Source organism: Polyodon spathula, chromosome 18 (assembly GCF_017654505.1).
Source record: "Polyodon spathula isolate WHYD16114869_AA chromosome 18, ASM1765450v1, whole genome shotgun sequence".
In the NCBI taxonomy this organism is placed as follows: Eukaryota; Metazoa; Chordata; class Actinopteri; order Acipenseriformes; family Polyodontidae; genus Polyodon; species Polyodon spathula.
Genome location: NC_054551.1, coordinates 10,203,019 through 10,224,637, shown reverse-complemented (window position 1 = coordinate 10,224,637; position 21,619 = coordinate 10,203,019). Strand labels below are relative to the sequence as shown.

The window sequence follows — 21,619 nt, the reverse complement described above, 5'->3', positions numbered from 1 at the left end:
GTATAAATTAAAATCTTTCTAAAGATCAGTATATGCAGTTTCGGGTCACACATCCCACCGACCCTCCGTCACACCAGGTCAAGTTAGAGCTGAGAGGCTGGGAGGCAGTGTGGTGTAGTGGTTAGAGCTGAGGGACTGGGAGGCAGTGTGGTGTAGTGGTTAGAGCTGAGGGACTGGGAGGGAGGCAGTGTGGTGTAGTGGTTAGAGCTGAGTGACTGGGAGGGAGGCAGTGTGGTCTAGTGGTTAGAGCTGAGAGACTGGGAGGGGGGCCGTAGTCTTTAATGATGTTTAACAGTATTTATTTGTGGGAGCATATTTTGAAAATAAAGACTAAAATCTGCATTTATATTAAATGCATTTGCTGCTCAGTAAAACATGTGTGCACAGTTACTAAATATTCCTGGTAGTTTTACTTCAGCATTTTCATAGATGGTAATCATGATAAAGGTCTTATTCCCAGCATCTGGTCAATCTTTGTGAAACCTGATTAGCAAGTAAGGAGACAAAATTAGCTTATATGGTTGGGTTTTAGAAAACAGGAACTATAGCACCTGATTATGAGTCAAATCAACAATGTCTTTCTTTCATAAAGCAGGATAATATATTTTGCAAAGTTTGACTACACTGTGATCAGAATTATTTCGCTTATGTGTCTCCTGGTCGTGTGTTATCAAGAGTCTGATCAGTACGCAGCGTTTCTCATTTGATTAAGAAGTACTATTATTATTGATTTCTTCTTTACCAGTGTAAATGTAAAGTACGTCCTAGCAAAACCCCGGCCAAATTCTTTCTTGAGAGATATAACGTGCTTCATAATTATTATTAAAAATAAGAATATATTTCAAGTACACACGACGTGTGTAATGGTCTAACGATTCATAAACTATAAAGATTTTATAAATAGACTACATGTAATTTCAGCATTTTACCAACATGAATCTAAAAAGCACCCTCAATATTGTAACGGCTATTACAATTCAGACATTAAAGTCATACCTATACTATGTAAATGAGGAAGGAGGCTTTGTGCTTCAGTGACAGCCCGCAGCGGGACAGACCATTAGGATGAAAAAAGTAGGTGTTATCTTATCAAACATATTTCTAAATCAATAACAAAAACGAAATTAAATTTAAATCAATAAACGAACGCATGTGTTGATTATATAGGTTTTTTGTTTATACAGTTTACCCCTACATAAATAAAAGCACATTAAGATATATTCAAGATCCCGCTCCCCCTCTGTGCTGAATGGTAGATAACTGGGTGGTAGTCAGGTGATAGTTTTCCGCTTCGCCATTTTATGCTGCTGCGCCGGTATTTATATGAGAAGATATCCTGTTTAGCTCACTTGCATAGCCAGCGTATAGTTTAGTGTCTGCCTACGTAGTATCTAGTTGCTTTTCATTAAAGAACGGAATTAAAAGAAAAAAAGCCACTACTGGTATTATTTTTGTATTTAGTTTATTTTTATTGTGTGAGAGAGAAAGAAGTCATGTCCTCCGAAGCCCCTGAGTATTCCGCTTTCTTCGCAGTGATGGGCGCCTCTGCGGCCATGGTCTTCAGCGGTATGTTTCACGCCTTTCTGTTAAAAATGACACGTATGCTGTAATTAAAACGACACTTTTAATAATCTTGTAGATTCACATTTTTTCGGGGGGAGGGTTTTTATTTCTTTTTTTAAATTAGTATTGTTGTCTTGGGGCGAAATGAAATGGTAGTTGTAGAAGCGATTTTTTAAGTCCAAGATGACGTTGCCAATTACTTGAATTCGATAAAAAAAAAAAAAAAAATTAAAAAATTGTATATTGTTTTCGGTATTTCTTTTTTACATTGTTACATTTCGTTTTCTCAATGTGAGTCATGTTAACGTTTTAGGTTTTTTTTTTTTTTTTTTTTTGCTGGAAGAATTTAACAGCGTTGTTTTGTTTATTATAAGTGTACAAATAATGCAGTGGCATCACCGCAGTATTTTAAAATGACGTTCATCAGCATCTAGTCTTGTCTTTTAACAAAAAAAAAAAAAAGTGTACATTTCATGGATAGCCCCTTTTCTGTTTGGTTTGAAATATCACTTAATTTATTCAATTGCAATTTTATTCTATTTTACCTTTTTAATGTTTTTCAGTCAACACCCCACAACCCCCACCCTCACTCTTAGGCGCTGTCAAATTTCAGTCAAAATTTACTTGGAATTTTCTACTGTGAAATTATATGTAATTTTATATATGAATGTTTCATTCCAAATGTAGTTAGAGCTTTGAATGAGTATGCAGTTAATGAATCTATTACTAGCGTTCAAACAGCCAGTTTGCCAGCCCTACTTTAATGTGGTGTATATATTTGTTATTCAAATGTATGTTTTGGTAACTGGTTTTCAGGTTCATTTTATTTTTCCAATCTGTTTGTGGGAGATTGCGGGGGCGGTATTCCAGGTGACAGCTGCAGCGCTTTCGGTAATATTCGGAATTCTTCGTCTTCCCTGTTGCCATCTTCGACTTGGTCTCGGGTACTTTCGTAGACGGCCGATAGCATATGTGACGCCATTTTCGACTTTTCACTGCTGTAGTTTGCAGGAGGGAAGTACCCTTAGTCATATGACTACAGGAGGATGACAATGGTATCAGCATAAGTTTTATACAGCAGTCCTCAACAGAAGACTCGTGTCATAGTGTACGTTATGTTCCTTGCATTTGTAAAGCATAGAAAGCATTTTGTTGAAAATGGACTGCCCCTCCTAGCTGCATCATAAGCAAGAACGATCTCGAAAGTTATGGAACTGAGCATGAAGAACCAATTTCCAGAAAGGAATTACAAGTGATAATAAAAATGTGTATCGCTCCAGAACAATGTCAACACCTTGCAGACTTCTGTCTTTGAAGCCGCAGTGTTCTGTGTACACTGGGTTGGGCAAAGTGGTAAAATACAACCTACATGTTCAGTATACAATATCTAATAGTATTTTGTATTTAATTTTGAATAGTAGCTTTATTAAGCAGTCACACTCAGTATGTAATTTCATGTGAAAGTCAGAAAACATTGTATTTGCATGTTTGCACTTTGTACTGTGTAGTTATGTAAAAAGGAACTCCTGCAGGCTTGCAATGAAGTGTAATATGAGTTGCAGTTTCATTGAATTGGGCAATCTATGCACCTTGGACAAATCCTTTTTTTTTTTTTTTTTTTTTTTTTGACCAAATCCCCCCCCCCCACCCCGCCCAAAAAAAAAAAAATCTTTCCACATCATTGCTTGTCAATTTCTAGCCTGTAGCACTTCGAAAAATGGTAATACAAACTTAACTGTGTACATGTTTCACTGTGGACCCTGTTCAGCCGCCCATTTCATTGTCATGTTTTCAGGTAATGCTTTTTGTATTCAAGATCTTTAGAACTGATACTGTGTGTGCCTGCGCTCCTGATCTTGGTTATGGCAGTGACAGATGGCAAGTCAGGCAGCAGGGAGTATGGGTTAAATATTCTCAGGTACATTTGAAGACCAAGTGCATGCAATCGTGCAATTTACCAGCATTGCTTTAGGGGAAACATTTTGCTACAGTGTGCCTGTGGCATGCCATCTTTCCAACAGAGGTGAAAATTGATTTGTTTGGAAATATGTTTTGTTGAAGGATGGTTGATACAGATGGATTGCAAGCGGAGTGGCACCCTGGCTAATAGGTGTTCGGTTGATACTGACTGATTTGTCTGTGTTTATTGCAAAAAGAACTTAAGGTCTCCACATACCAGACGCGATGCAATTTTTAAATTGGTGAGACAATTTTGAAACGACATGACCATACACACCAGAAGCGACATGGAGATTATGCGATAGGTTTGAAAACTGCCAGATAAATACCACTTCAAAATTGCTATTTACAAAACGATGATCTAGTCTGGTGCATATTCATCAACATAAGGAAATTATGGATGTCTTGTCTGACAGTATTTCAACACATGGCAATAAATCACATAGCAGGCTTATTCAGTTCCCAGTAGTGGAGTCCCTTATGTTATCTTTCAAATCCTGTATCTTTATAATTATGATGCCCTTTGTCATAAAACTCTGTATTTTTTCAACAAAGTATTATTGTTTTGTCTGTCATTTTGACTACTGCTTCACCCTGCTGGACCATGTGCATTGAAGCTGTTCTCTGATTGCTCAATGCCCTAGTTGACACGCGTCAAACTGCAAAAAAAAGGCTTCAATCCTATTTATTTTGTACCGCTCCTGCGTCGCGTAATAGATACTTGTCAGAAGTGTAGGTTCTAGTCATTTTGACACATCGCGTCTGGTGGGTAGCAGCCGTTAGGCTAACAGCCTACAGCAACTACACAATTCTACACTATGGAATTCATTGGAGACTTGATATAGATGGTTCAAAAATGAACAGGTATTGTTTACTTAATGCATTTACTTCACAAAATGAATACAAACAGTAACGTATTATAGTAAAAATGAACAGGTATTGTTTACTTAATGCATTTACTTCACAAAATGAATACAAACAGTAACGTATTATAGTAAAAATGAACAGGTATTGTTTACTTAATGCATTTACTTCACAAAATGAATACAAACAGTAACGTATTATAGTGTGCTTGACGGCAATTTATACATTTGTTTTACAAGTTACACCATTTTGCATTTGTACTAGTAAAAACACTTCTGTACAGAAATGTTACATTAACTTGTATGCCACTTGCTGTCAAACATTGGGTATTATAACTGTACAGTAGAAAAGTAGCCTACACAGTGTCCACTACAGCAGTTTTTGTTAAATTATTTTAAGCATACACTGCTTAAATGCAACACTGCTTAATCAAATATTAATATAAAATTTCCGGTCACAAATATAAGTCAAGCTTGAATGTTACTTAACAGAAGACGGCAAAATAATCAATTTCTGCTTCAAAATGATGCCGAATACACCCGCAACCAATACAGGTTAAGGAAGATGAGCAAGTTATGGTAATTTTGAAGTACGTTATATAATAACTTAAACCATCATTGTGATTTTTAGGATTCAACCTACTCTTTTTTTTTTTTTTTTTTTTAAGAAATGTATGAGAACAATCTACCCTCAGTTCATTGTTATATTTAATGCAACATCAAGTCTGTTTGGCTGCACACAACTCGGCTATCCTGTTGTCTTCAGATGTTTTAAGAATGTAACACTTTTGAGACATATTTACTGCAGGTTGATCGCATGTTACACTTCATTGCAAAGAAAATGACTCTCTGTGTTCTCGCATCATTAGCAGGGATCTTAGGAATCAGTTTGTGGAAATTCAGATTTTTCCATGTTCGGAGAGCTTTAGTTTTACACTTGGAAGGGCAAAAAACATGCAAGGCTTTTTTTTTGTTTATTTGGTAACCAAGTCAATACACGTATAATATATAAACACAGGAAACTTTGCTTTAAATTTACGTTGGCATACCTGTCTAAACTGCTTCCGGTATTCAAGTTCAGTGTGGCATGAGGCTTCAGTTTACTTCAGTCAGTATCCAGAGCTATTCAAAGATGCTGAAAACATAAGTCACCCCTAAAGATCAGGTCAGTGAGTTTTGCAAGGGCACATTTTATGTTGATGGTAGAGTGTTGTTTTGTACTTCATGCAGCAAGGCTGTAGATTACATTTGTAGGCAGACCATTGTAGAAAAGCGTACATTGAATGAAAGGAAACATAACCAAGATGAGGCTGAAACAGCAGGGCCATCAAACACTAAACAGAGGACAATGTTTGGATCATTTCAGCTGCCAAAGAACAGTGGGAAACATTGACAGTTTTTTGTCAATGTGTGTAAAAGCCGACGTTCCTCTGTACAAAGTGGATCAACCGGCGAGATTTTTTTCAGCAAACACATTAGGAAGGTGGTGCCATTCCAAAGCCAGACCAATTGTAGCTGGAATGGTGCAGCTCTATTTTAACAATAGCTGCCTGGATGATGAAGACTAACTCTGAGTTAAGTTATGAACTAACATAAATATGAAATTTAACAGATTTATCCAGTGACTTACACTTGTTGCACTGTAATACAAGGTTACAGTTCAAGAGTAATTGATTATAAACCAAAATGCAGCATAGATACAAATGTAACGAGAACAACAATAAATACTTCCTGTGAACTGTTACCCAGTAGTACTGTTTGCATGTCTTATAATGTGGCAGGGAAAACTCATTTTCAGCCTTTTATTCTAGTTGTGGATATTTATTTTTATTAATTGAAAACTAGGATCCCTGGTCATTAGCGCCTGACCGAACATTAAATTCTGTGCTGGATGAAATTCAAGCATGAGTATCGGTGTACATAAGTGCCATGCCGATAGTCTACCGATTGCGGTGCATCATATATAAGCTCTTTCAACTTAAGTCCACAAACTTCAGTCCAGTTCAAACAAATGTCTGAAATCTGTTTGTTTCTAATCGTTCCAATTTTAGAGCTGCAGGTTATAATGAAGAAGTTAATTTTTCAGAATTTTCTCCTTTTCAGACTATTTCTTTTGTCATCGTAGATCTTGCCATCAGTGCTGAAGATAGGCAAAGAAATGTTCTTGCTACTGGTGCCAGTGCTTTGGCTAGCTCACTGTTCTCCTTCCACCACTCCAGCGGCTTGACAATTTCAATCAATCAGCGTAGATCAGTCTGATCCTTTAACTCCAGAGCACCGTAGCTTTTGGCTTTGTTTGCTACAAGCAGGTTGTCCAGTGTGTTATCTAATAAACTTGTAGGTGCTTGCTTCCTTTGCCCTTTCGGTTTACTTTCTTCATCTGTCGTCATACTCTCTGTGTTGGTGCTTCCTGTCAAGTACTCAACCTTCACACACACTGCTTCTTCCTTAAGCCATGCTCAAACTTTGCTTAGGGTAGTCTCAGACAAAAATGTACATGCTTTATAACAGGGGTCAAGCAGGCAAGTACAACACTTAATGCATTCTATTTCAGAGAACCGTCTGGTAATGCTCTCCAGCATCACCTTGCACATAGTCTAGATTCCTCTGGTGGAAGGTCCTTCTTGAACTAGCCGTTTGAGAACAGTGACACTGGGAATTATGCAAGATGCACAGGAACTAGCATTGCTCGTTTTTCAAAAGTAATTTCTTGAACAGGAGTAAATGTTTTTCCTAAATTAGTGACAATGTCCCTCTGTCCAGCACTCAAGCATGCAAATTGTCCATATTCAGTGCAGTAAACATTAAGTGCACACAGCGCTGCAGAAGGTTTTGCGTCTGGGAGTAACTTGCTCTCTAAACAGAGTAAAATGTATTTTCAGGGGGTAAAATGCAACATTACCTTGAAGTAATGAGTTATCTCGACAAATACTGTACAATCCTTTAATAGTAATGGGGTAGACGTTTAAAAATATCCTTCCATTTTAACTGCAATTATACTTTAAACTACTGTACAACCATGTGTGTGTTCTACAAGGTTTTTTATTGGCTCAGCACTTTTTTGTGGTACTGCGAATTCATTTTTACTTATTTTAACATTACATTCTTAAACTCTGAACATGTTAACTTCAATATAAAGCCAACAGATAAATAAAATAAGGAAATGCATTGAGTTAGGACAACAGTTTGTTTAATATTATAGGCATCTTTTTTTTAGCAGTTGCTTCTGACGATAGTTCTAATTGGATTGGGTGTTTAGGCTTCAACCTTTTGTGGCTTTAAATTTTTCTTACTATGATTGGCTGCAAAGACAACAGGGCTAGCCAGAGATGGGGATAATGTTTGTTGGGAGGGTTTTTCTTGTGTACAGTTTCCTTGTAACTGAAGACATTGTATTCTGCGAGATGTAAGTGGAAGTTTTAGGGGAGGCCGATAACCTGTGCAGAGAAATTGCTATGCACATTTTTCCGCATTAAGGTTAAATTTATTGCTTATTTAGGATTTTTTAATGAGTAAAAATGGCAGGTACGCATCTTATCTGAACCGCTGAGTGCACGTTTCTGTTGAAGCCTTCTCTGTAGCAGTCTGTAGACTATAATGCTGTTTGGGGAGCCCCAGCTCCTCTTGTATAGCCTGTAAACGTTGCTAGGCTAGCACAGTTTTGAAACGAGTGGCTGCTTGTTTTAGCATTGACAGAATGTCCACCACTGCCCTCTGAGTAGAAATGCCATCATTAACAAAAGCTGTAGTGCATGTGCAGTGCAGCTTGGATTATCGATTTCACTATGTAACACAATTTTTGTTCCTGGGTAGTAAATGTTATTTCCTAATTGCTTATGCCTCAGAAGTATAGAAAATGGCTATTATTCCCCACAAACTTTGCTTTTGTGACCAGGACAGTGATATTTCAAAATATCACTATTTCCAATGGGGGGGAAAAAAACAACATATGAATCCAAATTAACATGTATTTATGCTAAAGTAATACAAAAATGACTACAAAAGATTTAGTGAGTTTTTCGGTGATTTACGATTATACTGTAAATTTACAGTATAATCGTAAATCTCGAAAAACTACTCTCTTCTCACATAATAGTACAGATCTACTGGGTAGCAGTTTGATGAAACCATGAAGGGACCGCTGCCTTTTTCTTGTAATTACACAAAACAAAAGGCTAGCGAGTATCTTGTCCTACTGTGAATTTTTATATCTGTACCAAGAATGTGAAATACCACACCAACAAATGTTTGCCTAGTAGGATTTATGTCTGCACAGTTATTGGAGTATTTGCATTTCAAGGAAAACACTGAACCAGAAATCTTCAAAATCCAGCACATGGCCTCTCTTTTATGGGCAAGTTCACTGCGTCCAGTCACACAGATCTGTAGAACTGGTGCTTCTGTTAGGATTTGTTTAATGAGGTCTAGAAGTAACTACATTGCCCACACTCACCAGCAGGAAGACTGGGTGCTAGTATTGCAGTTTCTTTCTTGGGTTAAATTAAGACATCCAAGTGAGTAATAGTCCTGTGTTTTGCATGGTCACCAGTGAGTTAGCAGTGGCTGGCTAAGCACTGGTCCATATCTCATGCAGCAGGAGGGTGTGGTCAGACTTATCTTTTTAGTCAAATATCCTTTGGAAATTAATTGCTGTGGGAAGACTGGAGAATGGCTGGAGACTCATGCACAAGAAAGGAATTCTGAATGAGACGAGGAAGGCTATTGCAAAAATAGCAGCGATTTGATCACAATCCAATGATTTCTTTAGCACCAGACTCTGGCTTGGCTGCTTTATTTAGTGGGGATCATATTAGAAGAACAGTGTTTTTGTGTGGATGTTAATTTGACTTGCTGATGTGCAATGAAGTTCCCCAACTTCGTTTTCTTTTATTGCATGTAAAAGTATGTCATCGATAGTAGCGTCTTGATGTGAGACATCCAACATGGATCCCTTTGTCATTTCGTAGCCAGCTACACTTTCAACTCAGAATTGCTTTTAGTAGGGCTGTGCATCGGGAGGGTCTTCTCGATACGATGTGCATCGTGATATGAGGGCAAATTTAACCATCAAAACACACACAAGCAGGCACTGATGTGGGGGATCACCGGTCACAAGTAAATGTGACCAGTGATCCCCTATCAGTGTCTGCTGGTGTGTTTTTATTTATTTTAAATGTCGGTGAGGGCACAGACGCAATGCTAAAGATGATTGTGCCTGCCAGAAAACACATGTCTGTCCAGGAAAGGTGTGTGAACAAATACACACACCTTTACATTCGCAGTTTAAAAATGTAGTGTTTCTTAGTATTTGTTCTTTTGTATAAGGAACTAAGGCATAACCTAGTTCTGTTTTAAGAATGATGTGTTTTGTTAAAGCATTGACAGTACTGCACTAGCTTAGCACATGGGTTTGTAAAACTTATGTGCTTCGGAAATCTTGCATAAACTATATTCAACAAAGAATGACTTGCTACAAGGGTATATTGTGTTTTCTGACTGAGGGCATGTCACAAAGACGGCCGGAGTGGGTGGCGTCAGACCAGAGCCAGGAAATAAACAAGGAGAGGTAGAGTTTGGTGGAGCTGAGCGAATGGTTTCACTCAGAATTTAATGAGTGAACAGAACAGTCAGAAAATAAACAGTTGCAACAAACAAAAACGGGACACTGCACATTCGCCAAAATAAACAGACAAACAAAACAGACTAAACAAAACACTGTGAGCAGATATTTGACTACTACTACTATAATTATTCATATTACCTGTGTCTCCAATCCCGTTCTCCACTCACCGAACACACAACCCGGAGTATGTGAAAACATGCTGCTTTTATGCAGCTGTACTGAGACTCTACTGCTAATCAATCATTCAGTTGGAGTCGCGGTACAACTGCATGTGAAGTGCTGTGCAATCCTTGTCCCTAAATACAAATATACATTTTAAACACTTGTGTTACACAGACCTGTTTATATCCCGTATACCAATGACTATACAGCAACATTAACACACAACACAAAATACACACAGGGGCGGGCACTTTGCCACAGGGCAGTACCAGCTTAATATATTTAACCTCAACTAAGATAGGAAAGTATTATCTTAATGTCAGTTCAACTACATTTATGCAACCAGTTTAAAAGTACAGCTGTGGCCAAAAGTTTTGCATCACCCTCTAGGAGTCAGTAATTTTGCTTCATGTAGTTGAATGAAAGTTAAACCTGCTGAAATGTTGTATTAAGAACATGTTGAATTCCATACTGCTTCATTGTTTTCCATATACTCCATGAAAAATGGACAAATTGAAAAATGTGTTATTTTCAAATGTAATAATGCTGTACTAATATTATGGCTTCTGGTAGAATTTCAAAATATAATTTGTTTATTCTGATTACACAATGTTCATAGTGTTTTTTTTTTTTTTTTGGTCAGTCTTTAAATTCTAAGTCAAACTTTTAGCTGTAAATTGAAGAAACAGATTGCATTTCAGCAAAACGGCTTTAAATATGAGGTTAATTGCAACAGAATGAGTTTCATAACTTGTGGATGGGACAGAATTAGCTTTATTTGGCAAGCGCAATAAAGACATTGCGAAAGACTTGCAAACTATTTCCAGTAATTTATCGGAACACTTTCAAGAAGTGCTGTCATATGATAAACTGGAAGCAATCACTGTGGTCATGTGACCAAATGTGATTCTCATAGAATCATTGCAAATGTCGGACACAAGGCTCAAACACACAAGACTCTTGTGTTTTGAGGACAGCCAGCTTTCTCAGCAAACAGCTCTTCCTGGAGAGTGTGCCATTTCTCTCAGCTTCACTGATTCAGTCCAGCACCTGTTAACATGATTCTTCTTAAGCCCAATGACCTGCCCCCTGCAGTGTGTTTCTTGTGTGGGAGCTTTCCTGTCCACATTGTGTTTATCAGGTCCACATCTACTAAGGCTGCCTGGGATGTTGCCATCTACATACATGAAATAAGTGCGTAGGGGACTTGCGTCTGTGACACTGTCCGAATTGGTTCAGGGACAGTACTCCTGCCATGACCAGTAGGGGTCTGGTGCACGCTGCTTGTGATGGACCATCCTGCTTAACCTAAAGAGTTGTAGAAACTGTGCTTGTGCATTAGATTGTTCCTCTGCTTGTCAGTGTGAAATATTCCAGGATCAAATTTCTGCATTAATCCATAGGCAGGGAGTGTATAATTAGTGTTTTCACTCCCTTGTCCCTATTTTCTCAACAGAACAGCTAGCCATTTATTGAATTCCAAACTTCAAACAGAATATTCAGCTGTGTCTGTTGCCTTGTATTCAATATATAGGATTAGTGTGATGAGAACATTATTTAGGTGAACTAATTATTCATCTAAGCTACTTTGAGTTGGGCGAGGTGAACTGCAAATGAAATGGGTGACAATTACACTTCATGTGAAGGGGCCTAATTGATGCAAGGAAGTCTGAAACATTATACTGAAGGGACTCGTTGAAAGATTCATTTATTTTTATGTTGAAGTTTTACTTTACTTGGTGCTGGCTTTTGTCAGATATTGACGTCCAAAATGAACAGTTGAGTTGTGGCAACAAGTCATGCAGAAAACATTTTATAGGACGATATATACATTAAAACAGTGCTTAACTGGTGGTGCCACAGTGTTTTTGACACTGTAATTTACACTGTTTCAGACCCTGTACATCAGCGGTGGCCAGTACGTGGATCGCAGAAGATTTTTGGATCTCAGGACAAATCAGAACAAGAACTAGCATTTAAGCATACAACGGTTTTTGTTTCAGCTGATGGGCAGAACCTCTGTCTCGTCCAGTAGCACAGATGAAATATCCCAAAAGTTTCTGCATGTGAGACTAACAATGTTTGTGCGAACGTATATTTGAATGCGATGTATGTGACTAAAAATAAATGTGTTTTTTTTTTTTTTTTTTTTTTTTTTTTTTTTTTTTTTTCAGCTGATATATAGAAAAAAAAAAAAAAAAAAAAAACCTGGTCGAATCTAAACTCATAGTTCAGCGTATTGTATACTGGGAATGTAGTTTATTAGTGTCCACTGTTAATTGCACATTAAGCTACAAATCCCATATACCACTAATTTCACTGATTTATCATTTGGATGGCTTCTAGTTTTCAGGCAGTTTGTCAAACAAAGATGAGGAAAATAGCAAATACATACATGTCTTTTACAAAAAATAAGCAATACAGTTATGTCAGAAGATGAAAGTGAGCAGAGAACTTGAAGTTAGTTACAACGTGTTCACAGTTGTAAAATAAAAGTTCAACCAGTAGTGGCTAAAAGATTCCACGGGCTTAAGTTTGACAAAGATTTATTATTTTAAAACAATGTTTTGCGTGTTTTATCAGGATGCAGGGGAACTGATGGCAGGCAAGACAGCATTTAACAGGTGGCCAGAAGTTCAAACACAAAAAATATATTGCACACAATGCTTCAGAACCGCACACAATGTGCAGTGAGGCAGACCATCCCACTACCATAAACAGGCAAGTAGCACATTCTGAGAAACATAGTACCAGACTCTTTTTTTTTTTTTTTTTTTTAAACGTCCATCTTAATACTTTTGTAACAACAAAATTGAACTGCACAAGTGTTATGAAAGTAAGGAAAAAGATTTAGATATTCAACAATACATTTGAGCCAAAATTGTAAATTTATTTGTATTATTTCAAGTTTTTTTTTTAAACTTGAGCGCACATGTGCCTAAAAAAGTTAGTGTTGTGGTTTTGTTTTATTATTTCTATTGCGTATTGGACACTTGTATTAAATCCTGCTAATAATTGTTGGTTGTAGCTTACTGGTGGATCGCAGAGCCCATTGTGATCAACCAAAATGGTTCGCAGTGTTTTTGGTTTTATTTGCCACCACTGCTATACATACACAGGCAACCGTTCACTGATTGAGTCCTTCGTATTTGGTTGTTGAGAGTTCTTCTCTGTAATTTCCTCTGCAGAGCAGTACTTGTCCAAAGCAGATTGATTGCTGCGTTAATACGTCATTGTAATGCAAGCTGTGTTTCTGTATCGAAGACAATCTGCATTAGCTTGCTGTATGTATCAGACACAGTGGAGTCATTGACTGCTGCATTACTCAAGATCAGCCTCCTTGGTTGCATGTATAAATCAAGGCTATCTTTCGAAGTAGCTTGTTCTTTGGACAATTGGTGTGTGTGTTTTTCCTAAATGTGGCGTAAATATTGTATTCTTCATCAGATGTAGCCAGTTCCTCCTCCTCCTCTTAATCTGCAGCACATTTCCCCAGAATAGAATTGGGGCACCCTCTCTTTTGTAACCAGTTAAATTAGTAGTTGAATAACTTGCACTAAATATGCCTGAACTTTGATCAAATGAAGTGCATTCCACAATTACTGAATTAAAATTAAATGCTGTTTAAGCCTTGTTTTAAAGTGAGGAAGATCAAAACTATGCGAAAAAGCAAAATGAGTTCATGCTTTAGGAGCATCTGAACTTTTAAATAAACTTTCTCCAGCAGTGGAGAAGGTCAAAAGGTTTCATACTGACACAACTGATTTTTTTTTTTTTTTTTTTTTTTTTTAAATCCCAACACCTATAACTTTGTATGCTTCTGTACTGGAACAGCCTTGTGCTGTTAAATACAGGGAACAGGTGCGGAACAGGTGTACAGTGAGATGCACTCATTTGGGTCAACAGCCATGACTTTTGTTACTATGTTCGTCATGTCCACACCAAGATGAAGAGATTAATAACTGACAGTTTGAAACATCATTTTGCTGAATTTGACAAGGTAGATTCAGCATAATGGGGGTTAATTCATCTGGCTGAGATGTTTGTTTATTTTTCACCCTTCCTTTTTCCAGCCTTGGGAGCTGCCTATGGCACAGCGAAGAGTGGCACTGGTATTGCAGCCATGTCCGTGATGAGGCCGGAGCTGATCATGAAGTCCATCATCCCTGTAGTCATGGCGGGTATCATTGCTATCTACGGCCTGGTTGTGGCAGTGCTAATCGCCAATTCCCTCGCACCAGGCATCACGCTGTTCAAGTGAGTGCAATTGTAGAGACGTTACAGCAATATCTCATTCTCTGAACTTAACTGTTTGTTACATACATGATTGTAAGTATGACATACCAATGAGTGCAGCTGATAATTGTTAACGATATTCTGTTGCAACCGAATGACCATCGGTCAGTAGTGCAATGCAGAGATTTGTAGAATCTGAAATGGTTAAGACTGGTTACAGAACTATGTGAAACTAACTGGATCTCCTCAGGAACAGGGATAGAGTAGAGGTGGGCATACCTGAGTTGGATACTTGGGGTTTTGCATATCCAGAAACATTCGTAACTGTACAAAGACAATCTTTTTAGTTATTGATGACATAAATGGGGGGGGGGGGTTGTTGGAGGTTGTTTGATTTACTGTCTGTACGTCACTTTTACATCTGAACAACAAATTTAATTGATGAAACTTAACTTGCTTCAACTGACGTGTCTGTCTTGGGTTAGTTCTGTAGAGGCTTCTCACTGTATGTCTTGTATGTAAATATGATGGGCATGGTCTACTTTTACTATTGCTGATGGCAGCCCTAGCTGGGAATGTATGCTGCTGTCATAATTGTTGAATCCAAATTCTTTCACAAATGTGTAAATTCTATCAATTTCGGTGGTAAGGCTCCAGTTGACGGTTAAATGGCTTGACAGTAACTGATTTCTGTTTAAAATGTGTAACCTGTTTTGTTTCCAGGAGCTTTCTGCAGCTTGGAGCTGGGCTGAGTGTGGGCCTCAGTGGGCTGGCAGCTGGCTTTGCCATCGGCATCGTGGGTGACGCGGGAGTCCGGGGCACAGCACAGCAGCCCAGGTTATTTGTGGGCATGATCCTGATCCTAATTTTCGCTGAAGTCTTGGGGCTGTATGGCCTGATCGTCGCCCTGATCCTCTCCACAAAATAAATGTCCATCAGTGCTGCTAAAAATTAAAAAAAAACAAAAAAAAAAAAAAGCTCCATAAATATTTTGGTCTTATCTCCACAATGTGTACAGTTGTCTCAGTTTGGTAGTCAACCTCTTGTAAATGCGAAATGTACTTTAGTGATTAGTCTGTCGTGTGTGTTTTGTAGAGATCTAGATCATTATTTTAATTGTTTTTTGCAGGTTAGCCAGGTTATTTGTCTCTCCAGTGTCTGAGGAAATTGACTGGGGCTAACCTGGTGGGGCACCATTTTCAGTTTCCATTTTGACGTTGAGAGCTATCTATACATGTGTGGAATAGGCTTGCTTTTTTATTTGTATTTTTTCCACAGATTTTATTTATAAAGGTTTGAAGTGGTGCATATAATTGTTTAAATTGAGCAAAGTCTTTAATGAATTCCCCATGATAATATATATATATATATATATATATATATATATCTATATATATATATATATATATATATATATATATATATATATCTATATATATATAAATTATAAATATATCTATGTATAGGTAGGTTATTGCAATGTGGGTAATTGTAAAGTGCTTGGAATTCCATTGGCTGTAATTGGTTTAGAAAGGCGATTGCTGTTAGTGTCATGGTATTGGAGTGGGAGTTGTGTGTGAATTATTATAATGCAGATATTCTCAAAACACTTGTAACCTGTTTTCCTGTAGTACATCTATGACGATTTACATTAAGGTGTGCACCCACTGATGGGTTTCACAGGTCTAATATTTCCAAATAAATTTCCTCAACTTCTGTATCCTGTGGTGCATTTGTTTCTTTCTTTTCTTTTGAGAGGGGGTACTAAAAGGTTATCTACAGGGGATTGCTTGCTAGGTTAATAATTTTACATTGTATTTATATGAAAAACTCTATTTATATGAAAACCCATTCAGTCACATGCTTATACTAGCCCTTCATTCCCTTTCAAGACATCTTGCAACCATTTGTTTTAAACGGACACACGTCTGTGTATTGGTTAAGAAGGAAATTGCTGACGACTGCATTGAAAACCAGTGTCTCCACATGCATTCTTCACTTCACTCTTGGAGTATTCTTTTAGAAAAGTGCCATGTCACATGATGGTTCCCTAACCAATCCTTGCATGCATCGGTATTTCTGTGCTTGCACAATAGTATGGAAGCACAGCCATGTTTGAGTCTATGTGCAATTGCATCCCTCTACAGAAATGTCAGACTTGTTAGCTGCTAAATGTTAGTCTAAAGTTGCAGTTCTCTGCAAAAAAAAAAAAAAAAAAATCAAATCAGATTAAAGATTTAACGATGGCAACCTTAAACCAAGCGCATGCATTCCCTGCAAGTCCCTTTCTTGCCATGGTTACATGATCGTACATATTTCAAACGTTTTGTCATAGCTGCTATGCATTGTTTCAGCTGCTCAAAAGGACTTGGGGAAAGTATTGCAAAGACCCAATCTAAACGTGTAACAGCCAGGGTTCGTATATTCTGCAAGTCACAACAGAGCTTCAGAAGATAGTGTTGCATTCCTTCCTTTTGAGTCATGCAGGAGCGAGCCTAGGCCCACTCCAAGGTCATGCTAGTGCAGGGAGTGAACGAAGCAGATTAAAAAGAACTGCTCTTTCTCCCACTCGTCAAACCCCAGTAATATGTATGATACACTAAGTGGTCTAATAGATAGTGAAGAGATGGTGAGCTAGGAGAGCCTGGTTCTGTATTTAAAACAAACAAAACCAAAAAAATGCATAGACCATTGCTTTTTAATCCTTTGTCAGGCAAAAGGTAGCAACTGGGATAGCCAAGGTAATTCAAATTTATCATACCCATTTATCAATGGGGCTTAAAATCCTGTAACTATCACCCCGTTCACACTTGCGGTTTAGGCCGGCCCAGAGCCGCCTTCTCGTGTGTGAACGCTCGAAAAATGAAAAGGCGGCCCTGGGCCGAGGGAAATTTAGACCAACTTTTTGGTGCAGCCTAAAGTACCAATGCTGCCTCAGGGCCGGCCTATCTGCATGTGTGAACCCAACACAGGCCCTGGGCCGGCCTTAACTCATCAATGCGGTGACGTAGCTCAAACTACTCCCTTACTAGGTCGAGCGTTCAGTAAAATGAAATTGTTGCATGTTGCGTTTATATTTTTGTTCAGAATATATAAATATTCTGAATAAAACTATAAATGCAACATGCAACAATTTCAAAGGTTTTACTGAGTTACAGTTCATATAAGGAAATCAGTCAATTGAAATAAATTCATTAGGCCCTAATCTGTGGATTTCACATGACTGAGAATACAGCTGTGCATCTGTTGGTCACAGATACCTTAAAAAAAAAAAAAAAAAAATGGTAGGGGGGTGGATCAGAAAACCAGTCAGTATCTAGTGTGACCACCTTTTGCCTCATGCAGTGCGACACATCTCCTTCACATAGAGATCAGGCTGTTGATTGTGGCTAGTGGAATGTTGTCCCACTACTCTTCAATGTCTCTGCTAAGTTGCTGGATATTGGCGGGAACAGGAACATGCTGTTGTACACGTTGATCCAGAGCATCCCAAACATGCTCAATGGGTGACATGCCTGGTGAGTATGCAGGCCATGGAAGAACTGGGACATTTTCAGCTTCCAGGAATTGTGTACAGATCCTTGCGACATGGGGCCGTGCATTATCATGCTGAAACATGAGTTGATGGTGGCGGATGAATGGCACGACAATGGGCCTCAGGATCTCTTCACGGTATCTCTGTGCATTCAAATTGCCATCAATAAAATACAATTGTGTTCGTTGTCGGTAGCTTATGCCTGCCCATACCATAACCCCACCGCCACCATGGGGCACTCTGTTCACAACATTGACATCAGCAAACCGCTCACCCACACGATGTCATACATGCTGTCTGCCATTTGCCTGGTACAGTTGAAACCGGGATTCATCCGTAAAGAGCGCACTTCTCTAGCGTGCCAGTGGCCATCGAAGGTGAGCATTTTCCCACTGAAGTCTGTTCAAGACCCTGGTGAGGATGACGAACACTCAGATGAGCTTCCCTGAGACGGTTTCTGACAGTTTATGCAGAAATTCTTCGGTTGTGCAAACCCACAGTTTCATCAGCTGTCCGAGTGGCTGGTCTCGACGATCCTGCAAGTGAAGAAGCCAGATGTGAAGGTCCTGGGCTAGTGTGGTTACATGTGGTCTGCAGTTGTGTGGCCGGTTGGACTTACTGCCAAATTCTCTAAAACGACGTTGGAGGAGGCTTGTGGTAGAAAAATGAACATTCAAGTCTCTGGCATCAGCTCTGGTGGACATTCCTGCAGTCAGCATGCCAATTGCTTGCTCCCTCAAAACTTGAGACATCTGTGGCATTGTGCTGTGTGACAAAACTGCACATTTTAGAGTGGCCTTTTATTGCCCCCAGCACAAGGTGCACCTGAGTAATGATCATTCTGTTTAATCAGCTTCTTGATATGCCACAGCTGTCAGGTGGATGGATTTATCTTGGCAAAGGAGAAATGCTCACTAACAGGGAAGTAAACAAATTTGTGCACAAAATTTGAGAGAAATAAGCTTTTTGTACGTATGGAAAATTTCTGGGATCTTTTATTTCAGCTCATGAAACATGGGACCAACACTTTAGATGTTGCGTTTATATTTTTGTTCAGTATATATATATATATATATATATATATATATATATATATATATATATATATATTTCAATTGTAGCTAAGATTGTAAATCTCAATATTGATAAATAATGCACACGACGTTGCATCGTCAGTCACCATTAATGTAATAATCTGTATTGTGATTATTGTAATGTACATGTCCTTGTTTGCTGTATTTATGCATCATCCAACATGATTGCTTCTTTCCACAGTAACTGATTGCATTGTCAACACACGCCTTTATCGTATCTTATGCAGTAAGTACAGTACCAACAGTGTTGCAAAAAATAAGATTGCCATATTTATGTCTGCAAACAGTAAGTGTGAACGGGGTGAATGAATGTAAGAGTGTTTTGCATTACACCTGCATTTTGTCTGAAAAAAACATGCCACAGAGCCCTCCAGTGGCAGACAGTGATAACTACATTAAATATTTCACAGGCAATTCAAAATCTGGAGCTTATCTATGGCTAGCCAAATAATCGTTTAGAGATATCTCAAAATGACTTCTTGTACATGTGTATGTATCTGTAACACAGAGATATCTTTAAATGGCTTCCTGTTCATTTGAGATATCTCTAAGTGGCTTCCTTAATTGGCCAAAACTGTTTTTCCCTTCATGGCCTTTACATTTAAAAGTGGTTTCTTAACCATGTAGTCCTCTTACCTCATGATGATGTCAGAGGCCCATTACAAGCCCCTTGTTTTGATGTGGGCTGTAGAGATGACATCATGACTAGGCCCATCCTCCTGCCAGGGCACTTTCCCAGAGCCTGCCCCATCAACGATGGGGAACCCCAATACTCATCCCCCGAGAAGCCAGCAGATCGGCTAATTCAACACCTAAGAAACAGAGGAGAGAGTGGCGACACTGACAATATCCAGAGATTGCCATTTCTGAGGAGAGGTATATCTGTCTGTTCTAACGTATGTATTGTTATCCGTATGTCACACTTTAAATTACCTGTGTAGCTGGAAAATTTACCTGTGTAGCTGGGAAAATTTGGGGGTCTCTCTCTGCGTGTCACACTTGTGTTACTTCTATCTGCCTGTGCATCCACCAGTCTGGAATTCATACTTTTTACATGCATCTTGAGAACACAAACTCATTCCACATCCTGTAAATCAGTTATTTTTTATTATACGATACTTTACCATGGCACTAACACCTGCTTGCCTAATGACATCTAGGTCTTCAATACCACTCTCCAGTTTTCATTAAGCTATTCTGGCCATTTCTTTTTCTGTACTGTTCTTTACATGCTGTTGATATGCCTCATCAACTCATTTTGAATGTGCAGCTGTGTCGGGGGGGAGGTGTGTGTGTGTGTGTGTATGTTACTGATATACGTGTTATTATTTTGTATTTAAAAATAAGATTTCAGTTACTCTTTATCAATAATACACAAAGTAGCTTCCGATTTCAATTGCAATTAATCAAACACTGTATTTCTTATGTGTGTCTGTGTTAAGGGTCTTTCCACGGAGTTCAGAAGCTGCTTTTCACTTCTAGTTGCCCGCCATAGATATGTGTAACATCAGCTAGATCAACCAGTGTCTTATAGATATGTCAGCGCCATCTGGGGATCTGCCACTTTGGATCAAGTTTCCCTTTGTTTTGCTGGCAATACACTGCGGTGCACAAGATGGTTGTTGCGCTTACTAATATACCCATCGGTTGATCTAGCCTACATTACACATGTCTATGGCAGGCAACAGCAGATCCTGAACTCCTGAATAAAATAAACAACACAATCAGGACACAATACACAATCAATACAATAAAAATGATTGCAAACATCATAAAGATGTAAGGTATAGTAAAAAATTAAATAAAAGAAAATGTAATTTCAAACTACTTACTCTTAAAACTATTGTGATGGATGCTGTTGCAGTATTGAACACTAGGGAGCACTCTCTACTTATAAGAACTACCTAAAGGAGGAGCAAAAAAGGCTGTATAAAATAAACAACACAGGTAATGAGCTATATTGTAATTTTCCAACATTTGGAATATATTGTACTTTATTAATGATTCACGGAAATCAACCAAAATTACACATTTCTCAAAAAAATTGTGTCACAATTATTAATACCCTTGTTTTCAGTACTTTGTGCACCCTTCCCTTGCAAGTATAATGACACTGAGCCTTTTTCTGTAATTTTTTATGAGATTGGAGAGCACATGGGAAGGGAACTTAGACCATTCCTCCATATAGAATATTTCCAGATCCTTGATATCCTTCGGTCTGTGCTTATGAACTGCCATCTTTAATTCAAACCACAGGTTTTCAATGGGATTCAAGGTCGGAGACTGAGCTGGCCATTGCAAAATGTTGATTTTGTGGTCAATTAACTTGATTCTTTGTGGATTTTGGTGTGTGCTTGGGGTCGTTGTCTTGCTGGCAAGATCCACTTGCAGCCAAGTTTCAGCCTCCTGGCAGAGGCAACAAGGTTTCTGGCTAAAATGTCCTGGTACTTGGTAGAGTTCATGATGCCGTTGACCTTAACAAGGACCCCAGGACCAGTGGAAGCAAAACAGCCCCATAACATCAAAGATCCACCACCATATTTTACAGTAGGTATGAGGTTCTTTTCTGCATAAGCATCCTTTT

General features: G+C 38.5%; 1 protein-coding gene across 1 annotated transcript; it reads left to right on the top strand.

Annotated features, from left to right (window-relative positions):
• Positions 1–1,292: 1,292 nt before the first annotated feature.
• On the top strand, positions 1,293–16,126 carry LOC121331023 (V-type proton ATPase 16 kDa proteolipid subunit). Its single transcript, XM_041278121.1, has 3 exons — positions 1,293–1,566; positions 14,244–14,427; positions 15,130–16,126. The coding sequence occupies exons 1-3, from the start codon at positions 1,494–1,496 to the stop codon at positions 15,332–15,334; spliced, it is 462 nt and encodes a 153-aa protein (XP_041134055.1). The 5' UTR covers positions 1,293–1,493; the 3' UTR covers positions 15,335–16,126.
• The last annotated feature ends 5,493 nt before the right edge of the window (positions 16,127–21,619 follow it).